Genomic DNA, 10,693 nt, shown 5'->3' with positions numbered 1-10,693 from the left:
CCTCCCGAGTGACGGCGCCCATTTTGCCCGCCCGCTGAAGAGAGCTGTGCGCGGCCTACGCTCTTTGGGGACAGCCCTTCGAGGCGACGTCGTCGCGAACGCCGGCCTCTCGAGCCAGGGGATCGCTCTGTTGAAAGTCGGTCCCAAAACAGTTAAGGTTTTATTTTCTTTTGTTTTATTTTAAGTCACAGCCCGAGTCTCCTACAACTCTCCCTGGATCACTTCCGGTTGCCGGCCCGCGTCTCGCAACTTCGGTTCTGGAGCTCTCGGCCCGGGCTGCCCCTCGGCTTGCCCCGGGCTCCTGTCGCGCTCTGGCTCGAGCGGCCCGGGGTGGGAGGCCTGGAAGCGTTAGCCTAGCTGCTCTCGAGGCGGAGTAAATTAGCCCAAGAAACATTATATTCATGTGAGTAACCTTTTGCAGAAACACCGCTATACTGAATCTGAAAAAGTATCACTGGAGCTTGGCTGCTGCTGCTCTTTAGCAGGCAGGACTTTTAGATACCCGTTAGTTTGGTACAAGGAAAGGGAGTTGGGGGACTTCAGTTTTTAAAAGTTCAGGTGCTTCACATCTGCTATCCAGAAGACTTTCCTCAGCTCTTTTTTTCTCTTGATGCTGTCAGACAATGGTGAAATTGTATGGAAAAATAATTTTATTTAAGGTATGTCAGTGTGCCATGGCTTAAACATATAGAGCTCCCAACCCTAAAGTTGACGAATTCCACGAGAATTTTAGGAGCAAATTCTAAATCAGACAAAAATGTATGCCGTGCTGCCTCCACAACCCAACCGCGATTGTCTGTTTTTCTATTCCCTGTGTACTTTTGAAGCCAGGCATATATGGCAGTACTGGAAAGGGAACATTCCCTAGGTGCTACTTGAAGAGTGTTGATGCTTTGCTCTTTTCTCCCAAGTCAGTTCCAACCCAAGTCTCCCGACAAATAGGGCCTCAAATCCAGTGGAACTATTTGTAATGTATATGCCGGCAACCTCTGTTTTTACCCGATGCTTAAGGATCACATGGCACATCTTTCCATGATTAAGTTTGATAATAATGAAGGCTGGAAAATTTTCAAATGTACGTTGGACCTATCTGTAATGATCTCTTAACTTTTGATTTTATGTCACATTTTATTTTCGGTTACTGTTCATGGCTACTGTGCCCTTTTGTTATATTTCAAATTTATAAAGTTCCTTTAGACACCTTCAGGAAGAAAAACACCTTTTGTTTATTGTTGGTGTTAGTTAATCTCATATTCTAGAACGACATCCATTTTTATAATGCTAATGGTTACCTTTTTACAACTCCGGACGTTTACTTAGGAAAAAAACTATAACATTTATAGCAAGCTTATTATGTGATAGTCATTCTCATCTAGTGTGTGGAAACTGACCCAGTTGGACTCAGGCTCTACAACTTCCTAGTTTAGTTACCATATGCAAATTACCTAACCTGTTTGCATCTTGCTTTCTTCAACTTGAACTGGGGATACTAATAGTGCCCACCTAATAGCACCCCATGAGGCCATGCACATTAAATGACCTGATTCTGTAAGCATAAGTAAAACACATAAGAACTGCTTCATAAGTACCATTATGATTATTATGTCCTTTAATTCTCATTTTATGCCTCAGGATACTGAGGTGGAAAAAAATGAACTTCCAAGGTCACAAAGCTCATAAGTGGTAGAATCGGGATTCATAAGTAGGCCAGCCTGATTCCAGGGCCCATGTTGTTGGCAACTTCACCCTTTGTAATTGGATGAACTTACTAAATGACTTCAAATAAAGTAAGTGTATTCAGCTGATCAATGTTTAAAAACTGTTCAAATACCTGGAAATTAAAGCAAATCATACTTTTTTAAAAAGAAAAAATAATTCATTTGTTAGAGGAAAAAGTGATGGTTTTCTTAGTAATCTACAAAATCTTGTTACATGTCATCCACTTAGAACCTAATTTTCAAAATGCCTAAAAAGAATTTGTGCCAATATGGTCTCTGGTATCAAGGTGACCCCCCATGGGGACAATCTCTTTTAGTGGATGATACAGCTGTAAAGTTATCCAAACATTTTTTGCATTCTATCTGTATTTGCAGCTGGTAATATTCCTTGAATTGCACAGGTTTATATTTTGTGTATACTATTGCACTTTGTACCTAAGTTTATCTGGAGGTTTTAAGAGACTCATTTTACTTTGAGGTGTCCTGAATTTTGTGGACAAGTGGTATATGCAAAAAAAAATGTTCTCTGGTCGAATAAATTTAGGAAATGTTGGTAAACAACATAAAGTTTCTTTATTGAATAACTTTCCAGAACTTTACCATGCTAATATGCTTTATAACTCAAGATTCCCAAACTTATTTGACCAAGGAAAATGTTGGGAGGAAGTGCTCTGTGAATCGCACTTAGGGAAATGGTGTCCCATTCAACAACCTGTGTCTTTGACAGACTCTGAATCCATCTTGCTCAGCCTTTGCTTTTCTCTGCTGAGGATGTGGTTAGTCAACAACGTTGACGTGGTGATTTCTCTGCCACTTGATCACTGCAGTTCTCTTCCCTAGGCCTTCATGCTGTCTGAATAGTACACAAGTCTAGAATAAGGGGCTAAGGGTTGTCTCCAGGCTCGTCTTGCTGATGACAACATGTTAACCTTTGGGGTAGAGCAGCACATACCACTGCCCTTCTGAGAATATTTTGTAGTGATTCTTAGGAATTCCAAACATCATCTCCAGTCTGCCTGCCCTGTCCTCTGCTTGAATTATTTCATTTTAATATCAATATAAAGAATAAAAGAATAAAGTTGTGTTTTTATTCAAAAGAAATTTAAATATCAACATGATGGTTGTTGCTAGGACCTATGTATAAAATTGAAATGGTCCTGAAACCCTTAATGCTTGGCTTCTACTTTTAAAAAAAAATTGTTGCCTACAACTATGCCTTCTGTGCTCAAATTCAATATATTTATCTGCTATAACTAATTTGATATAAACTAATTTTGTATAAATTTATATATTAATACATAATATATTTTAGATATTAGTTTATTTTCATATATTTAATATAGTAATATATTTTTTATACTAAGGTTTACTGGATCTTTGTTTGGATCACTTTCCAGAGCTCTGGGGAGATGGGAAGGTAGAACAGTGATATCTGCTAAATAGAAAAAATGGCTTAAAATAATGTACCTAGAAACTTACGCATTTTAAGCAAGTGGAAGGGAAGAAAAAAGTTTATGAAGCTTGAAATGAGCCCGGTATTTGGGGGAGGTTTGCTTTCAATACAGTGGTAGTGGTGGTTCTTGCTGGAATTGGTAAAAGAGAAGATATAGCAATTGAAGAAAAAGAAGAAATCCGAGATATAAGTTTTGAGTGTGTAAAATCAGAAGAGGCGTTGGTTAAGGATGAGTTTGAAATGAGAACGCATCCATGTGAAAACAGATACCTATACCAGGCTCAGAGTCACTGCTACTCAAGGTAGAACAGGTGAAGCCAATATGATTCTTTTAAATTAGTCACAAAATCAGACCACTTCTTAAGTCTGTAAGAGTTGTTTTTTTGTTTTGTTTTGTTTTTGTTTTTTTCTATTTTCCTTTTAGGAAGGACAACCTGTTTACAAAAAATATCAGCCTCAGATAGTTAACCTTGAGAAAAAGGGACTTGGTTTCGTTTTATTTATGTCTCTGGCTTTTTCTTATTCTTTCTCCTGATTCTACAATCCGGCTTGCTCTGCACAATCTCACTTTTGAGGATTCTGCCAACCTCCCGAGCTGTGCTGTATTCTCTCTCCCACTCAATGGCTACCTGATGGGAATAGGAGGCCTGTGTTTTGTGAGACAAATCCCCCAGTGGCATGTTTTTCTCTTTGAAAGGAAGAAATATATGCAACTGCAGGGCCATGAGCAGGGTCCAAAAGATCCATTCATGCAAAGTGAATGTCAAGTTCCTATGAGGTCCTGAAATGAGATTCAGGGCTCAGTAGAGGTGTGCTTCCTTTGCACCTCCCAAAGGGCAGAGGGGCTTTTCTGGCTTAGGAAATAAAAATGTAAAGCTATATCTGTATGGGAAAATGAGCTCCTACAACATCCTGCAGCACTACTAAAATGAAACAAGGATCTAGATGAATAATTATCATTTGCTCTCACACAGTTTAGTATCACCATGATCCCCACAGTTACTTGTGGCTCAGAAATTCCACGAAGCTGCCCTAAATATTTTTCCTAACATGAAAATCCCCTTTTGGAAATGTCTTGCTACTATAAGTAAACCTTTCTTAGTAGACTGATAAATAGGTCCTTTGCCTTTAAACACTTAATTTCAGGTTAGAAACCATGCAGATGACTCAATCTTACTTTGTAAAAAATAGAAACTGCTTGGAAGTGGCTTTTACCTGGGGAATATGGCATGCATGTGTCTGTTTTATTGCCTTCTTGCCAAAATAATGTGTCCTTAGGCATGCTCCTGTGCATTTTCTATCGCTTAACTACATTTTGCCAGACACCATTTTGTGAATGCAAAGAATGGGTGAGACCAATGTCCAGCCTCTTGTAGTACTCCTCCTACACCCACAGATCTTATCTAGAATCCTTGAGTGTTTTCTAGCCAATCGCATTACCTTGAGGCTCTGCCTATCACTTCATTGTCACTTTCAGCCTTGCAGAAAGCAGATGTCCTTGGTTCTAATCAGGCTATGCAAATAGACACGTGGGACTTTTGGTTCTGGTTAGTGTTTGCTAGTTCCAAGTCACCTTGCTCAGTGGTGAGTTCATTCAAACCCAGAAAGTCACACCTGTGTCCTGTGCACGGGTGCTGCAGGCTTAGGTGGAGAAAAGCAGGGATAAAGTTGGACCCCAAAGCCCAGAATGGCAGGCGAGGATGTGGGGGCTCCACCCGATCACCTCTGGGTTCACCAAGAGGGTATCTACCGCGACGAATACCAGCGCACATGGGTGGCCGTCGTGGAAGAGGTAACTGTTTTCATTTTACTTATTTCTTTGATTTTGCTTTCAAGTAACTTGATTTCTATCCATTCTCAATATTCTGAAGTCTTTGGTTTTATTTTTGATCATGCCTTTCCATTAGGAGACGAGTTTCCTAAGGGCACGAGTCCAGCAAGTTCAGGTTCCCTTAGGTGACGCAGCTAGGCCAAGTCACCTTCTTACCTCCCAACTACCTCTCATGTGGCAACTCTACCCAGAGGAGCGCTACATGGATAACAACTCTCGCTTGTGGCAGATACAGCATCATTTAATGGTACACATGTTGCTTACTCATTTTCCATTGTATTGGGACCCTTATAACAGAGTACTCTATAAACTTTTATTTTTCTGACAGGTCAGGGGAGTTCAGGAGCTGTTGCTTAAGCTTTTGCCTGATGATTAACCTGGTATGTATTTCTATTTCTCCCCTTTCCTCCCTTTCTTCATTTTCACTCTATTCAGTTGTGGTGATTTGAATGATTTTTTTTTTCCAGGTGCTGGGATTCTAGGAAGATATGCTTCTCTGTTCTGTTCAGTATATGGCAATCTCTTCATCCACCTCTACAGTGCACCCACTCTTGGGCCTGGGGGGAGGGAGTGGGTTGAAAACTGCTCGAGAACACAGACGTTTAGGAAGGGTCATGAAGAACACTGCAAGTGACACTGCAGAGGGAGAGTTACACAGGCAGAAAGTGAGTCAACAAAAGCACTTAGTCAGGACACATAACTTGAAGTTGACTCCTTTGGAAATTGCCATAGAACCTTTAATGGACATCACCGGCTGGAACTGGGGTCTGATGAATCCCACAAAAGTCAGCACGTGCTACAGAACAGATGCCCTGATCACCAAGGACTTGGTACTGATTTAGAGAGAAGAGAGCAGCTCCTAGCAGCATCAACATCTATTTGTCATTTATTTGCCCTACAGAAATTCACCTGCCTTTCCTTCTCCCACCCTGTAAATATCCTAGGTTTGGCTCCAGTGTTTCCCATCCCAGTACTGACCTAATTTGGATCTATTGAGAAATTTACAGGGATCTTAGGGGGAAAGAGTTATTTGTATGATGAAATTAGTTACAAAGACTCCTAGGCCTCTTTTCTTCCTGAAAATGTGTCTTCAGATTATTAGAAGTTAGTTGCTGATCAAAATTGTGGGCACTTAAAATTTCTTCTTTAGTAACAATACTTCAAATAATGTGGTTTTCCTAAGAGCTCCAAAAATTACTTTAGCTGCTTAGTTGGGACTTTTCTCAGGAAGTAATGGCACCAAATATTGTTGATTCCTAGGAAAGCATTTACTACCAGTAAAGGATTTTCTGAGTTAACCATAACATTTATATACATTAAGGTTTTACTTTTTAAGACAAGTCTTGAACTAGGCATGGTAACCTGTAGTGCTAGCTACGGGAGGCTAAAGTAAGAATATTGCTTGAGCCCACAGTTCAAGGCCAGCCTGAGTAACATACATAGTGAGACCTCATTTTTTAAATGTTTTGAGAATAACAGCTACCATGTATTGAGTCCTTACTGCTTTCCAGGCACTGTACTACACACTTTACTTTTTCATATTTAGTTCTTCCATCAAGGCTTTGAGGTAGGTATGATTCCCATTTTATACACGAATGGTAAAGAAAAAGGCTCAAGGATTTGAGTCACTGAGTTTCTTCATGAATCATAGAGCTGGACAGTAGGCCAGGCCCCGTGAGTGGCAGCATCAGTTTCTGTAGCCCAACATTGTTTTACGGTGTTCAAGATGAGTAGATTAAATTTAAGGGTGTTTGTCTCGTGTAAATCTATTTATATCTTCCAAACTTAATGAAATGGATATTATGAAAATACAGTTGGTTCATCATATAAATGGGAAGAATATTTTTAGTGTAATTATTTCCCAGCATTTATAAGGGTATACTACTTGTCTCAGAAGAAAATTTCATGCAGTGGGGCTTTATAGTGATTATGAAAAAAGCAAAATCATTTTTCTTGTTTTAGATTTCTGGATATGCCACAAAAGGATCCGTGCCAGAAACAAGCCTGTGAAATACAGAAATGTTTACAAGGTAGTATGTAATATGCTTTTTAACTATTTTTCCATTTTACCTGTGAACTAACTATAAAAGGCTAATTTTATTATTCTTTTATTAGCACCCTACATTAATACTTCTCAGACTGTACTATTTCTGTGTAACACCAAAGATAGAGAGAAAAAGTAATGCAGTCTAAGCCAGAGGTTTTCCATCTTGGTTGTACGTTAGAATCACCTAGAGAGTGTTGCCTAGAACATTAAATCAGATTTCCTAGGGCTAGTGTCTGGGCAGGTTAAGAATTACAGAACTGAGCAAGTTGTTTTATAAAAAGACTAGTTTTAAAACTAGCCTTTTGGGACTGGGGGTGCAGCTCCTTAGTAAAGTAATTGCTCCGCATGCTCAGAGCCCTGGATTTGATCTCCAACACTGCTAAAACCAAACAAAAAACTAGTCTTCACTGCAGCTGACAACTCACTTTTTAAAAGCAGTCTGGCAGGAGGGGGTTGAAAGTACAAGTGGAATTCAATTGCCTCAGTCAGCAACTAACTCTTAATAGCAAAAGTAAACTTCAATTAAAGCATATTTGATGTGATTTGTCCATTAGGCTTTAAATCAGCTACTATGTTTGACCAAATATTAGATTATTTTTTAATCAGCAAGTGACTGTTGCCAGAAAAGCAAATAACAAAAGCTATAATGCTATGTGAAAAGTGGATTTTTGTGCATGTTTCCTATTATTAAAGTAATAGAGGTGGATAATCATGAACACATAGAAAGATGTGAGGAAAAATGGTCAAGGTTCCTCTAAATATTTACCATCAAAGAAAGCCTTTGTGTATTTCATTTGATGTAACTTTCATTTTAGTTCATTTTATGATGTAAACAATATTTTATAAAACCTTTTCTAAAATATTGTATACTTCAGTTTTACTGCATTTTAAGAAGAAGAAAAACAATTTTTGCACTTAATTTCTTCTAAGTAAAACCTCATTTGAAGTAGCAACTGACAGCTAAAGGGAAATAAATCAAATTAAAAAGAGCTGGTATAGTGTGAAAGGTTTCAGCTGAAAAGACTACTTACTAGGTGACACAGGCTGTACACATTTTATCTTTTTGTCTATGAGGTAGAAGCTACTGTGGCCACCATTTTATAGACACAGGTTATATACTGTAACTTGTCAGACTTCCATAACTATTGAGAGGTATGGCTACTTCCCATGCACCCCCTCAGATCATCTGAAATCTGCAAATGTTTTCTGTAAAGGGCCAAACAGGTAATATTTTAGGCTGTGGAGGTTGTAAGGTCTTTGTTGTGTATTCTGTGTTTATAAAAATCAATTATTCTTATATATGTGGACCATGTGCATTTTTCTAATTCATCAAATTACCAAAAGGGATCAGTGACCCCCTTTAAAAAGGCACATAAGATGGACCAGGATGTACCTCAGTGGTACCGTGCCTGCCTGGCAAGCGCAAGGTACTTAGTTCAGTCCCTAGGCCTGGGGAAAAAAAAGGCATGTAAGAGGGATGGAGATCAGCAGCCCTGTGCCTACCTGGCATGTGCCAAGGTCCTGAGTTCAATTTCCCATACCAGGGGGAAAAAGGCACTTTAACTATTAACTTGACCTTAAAAGAAAATGAAATTATATATTAAAAGTTTTCAACTTCTTTGTAAATTATACTTTTCCTAACTGACCTGTTGACAAATCTCTAAATGACAAAGAATCCAGTGGACTTGAATATATCTACTGTACTTGCTTCATTTCATATGTACTGAAAGTGAAAAGGGGTGAAAGGTGCTGATCTACATCTCTCTGTACACTCAGCCCAGAGATCATGACTAGGGTCTGCCTGTCTGTTTTTCAGCCAACAATTACATGGAATCAAAGTGTCAGGCTGCCATTCAAGAACTGCGTAAGTGTTGTGCTCGATATCCCAAGGGAAGATCTCCTGTCTGTTCAGGATTTGAAAAAGAAGAGGAAGAAAAGCTTGCACTGAAGTCTGCCTCAAAGTAAAGTTCTGCTGAGAAGTTAAATGCTGCTTTATTTCCACCAAGAACATTTTGCTTATCCTGACTTCTTTCAGGCCAGGTAGCAGCAAATAGCAAATGAAAAAATCCAACTACAACAGTTAATAAATATGCCATCTATGCAGAATAGACAGAAACAGGAATAGGAATGTATTTAACATAAAAATATGTAGAATGTAAAAACTGAGCTGCTAAAATAAAGCTGTTTAAGTGAAGATTTTTGATTTTGTGCTCAGTGTATTTTATGGCTGTTAGATACAACTATTAATGAATTTTTGAGTTCACCACTACTGCAGTCATGGGAGGCATGTTAGGTGAAGACTCCTGCCTCATTCCCTAGATTACATGCTAAATTAGTTCAAAACTTCTTCAGCCTAACTCCATACCTGTTGTACTTGTGGAATGCAAAGTACCCTTCCAGATGCCCGTAGGCACATTTCTTTCTGCTTTACATTCCCACCACAGAACCTAGCGAGAAGTTGCTCAGTTTGTTTCAGTCAGTGGTAGGAAAGGCATACAAATGATTCCTGTCATGTTTGGTGGTCCCTTATTGTAAAGGGACTGAACACATTTCATTGGAAGTCAGGTAGGCAAAAATAGAATGAAATGTTAAGTAGTTTATCTATTCTTTATGTCCTTATAATCAAAAGCTGTTACACTAGATCCAGGTATTAATACAGAGCTGCTGAGGGAATCCTGTTGGCAGTTTGCAGCTACTTTATGGCCATTTGCTTTCCTCCAATAGGTAGTAGATCCTCCTCTGTCCCTCCTCCCCAAAAGAAAAAGATGACTTTCGAGTGAATGGATGCCTTTCTATAAGATGACTACCAGAATAAAAGCAGGAGCAGCTGGGCGTGCTGGTGCATGCCTGTCGTCCCAGCATTCAGGAGGCTGAGGCAGGAGGATCACTGTGAGTTTGAGACCAGCCTGGGCTACAGTGAGTTCCAGGGCACTCTGAACTACACAGACCTGGTCTCAAAAAAATAAAATACAAGCAGGAGCAATTCTAGTAAGTCCTCAATGTCCAAGGTCCAAATATCACTAGTGTTTGAGGCAGTATTCCCCAGTGTTTCTAGAAATGGTTTTTCAACAGAATAAAAAAGTTTCTGTGGCCAGGTACTTGGGGAGTGCTAGGCTAGACGCAAACAGGTTACTTTGCTGTCATGCTTTAGTTGTTTGTGTGCTGATGTAAATGATTCTTTGGCAATGATTATATTGCCAAGTGAAACTTTTTTCAGACAAGAATTTCTTTGTATTGTTCTCCTGAGACTTAGAGAAATACTGCCTTGGGGACATGGGACGATAAACCAGAGTTAACAGTGCGAAATTCTCATGAAATAATTTAAATGAACCCTTGTGTTGATAGTAAAACAATTTAATAAGGTGTTTTACGACCATGTTTGTATCAACTCTAAACTAAATAACCTAAAATTATTAGATGGTGGGATTTACATTAGAACTATAAAATCAAATAGGTTATTTTTCTGTCTTATTACAAAATTATTTTTACTAAGTTTTTTTTTCAGGCTGTTTTAAGTATTTTTGTTTTCCTAAGGTACAGACTTCAAGTTGAAAAGCTTCAAATCAATTGTTTCTTCCTTTTCACTTGTGGTGATCCCTCCTGCCTCAGCCTCCTGACTGATGGGATTACAGACATGCACCACA

General features: G+C 39.0%; 2 protein-coding genes across 4 annotated transcripts; both read left to right on the top strand.

The window, feature by feature from the left end:
* Positions 1-6: 6 nt before the first annotated feature.
* On the top strand, positions 7-9,229 carry Cmc4 (C-X9-C motif containing 4). 3 transcript variants are annotated; one of them, XM_010625183.3, is made up of 3 exons: positions 7-151; positions 6,965-7,032; positions 8,866-9,229. In XM_010625183.3, the coding sequence occupies exons 2-3, from the start codon at positions 6,975-6,977 to the stop codon at positions 9,012-9,014; spliced, it is 207 nt and encodes a 68-aa protein (XP_010623485.1). In that variant the 5' UTR covers positions 7-151; positions 6,965-6,974; the 3' UTR covers positions 9,015-9,229. The 3 variants fall into 3 exon arrangements, with proteins under 3 accessions (XP_010623485.1, XP_010623483.1, XP_010623484.1); XM_010625181.3 differs by lacking the exon at positions 7-151 and adding an exon at positions 316-403 and having other exon boundaries at positions 8,866-9,228; XM_010625182.3 differs by lacking the exon at positions 7-151 and adding an exon at positions 5,593-5,667.
* On the top strand, positions 327-6,569 carry Mtcp1 (mature T cell proliferation 1). The gene is made up of 5 exons (XM_010625184.2): positions 327-403; positions 4,812-4,963; positions 5,079-5,249; positions 5,331-5,382; positions 5,470-6,569. Exons 2-4 carry the CDS (start codon positions 4,859-4,861, stop codon positions 5,376-5,378), a joined length of 324 nt encoding a protein of 107 aa, XP_010623486.1. The 5' UTR covers positions 327-403; positions 4,812-4,858; the 3' UTR covers positions 5,379-5,382; positions 5,470-6,569.
* Positions 9,230-10,693: the final 1,464 nt, after the last annotated feature.

The sequence above is a fragment of the Fukomys damarensis genome, unplaced genomic scaffold (assembly GCF_012274545.1).
Source record: "Fukomys damarensis isolate Sample0158 unplaced genomic scaffold, DMR_v1.0_HiC HiC_scaffold_39, whole genome shotgun sequence".
Lineage (NCBI taxonomy): Eukaryota > Metazoa > Chordata > Mammalia > Rodentia > Bathyergidae > Fukomys > Fukomys damarensis.
This window is presented reverse-complemented; position numbering and strand designations above follow the sequence as displayed.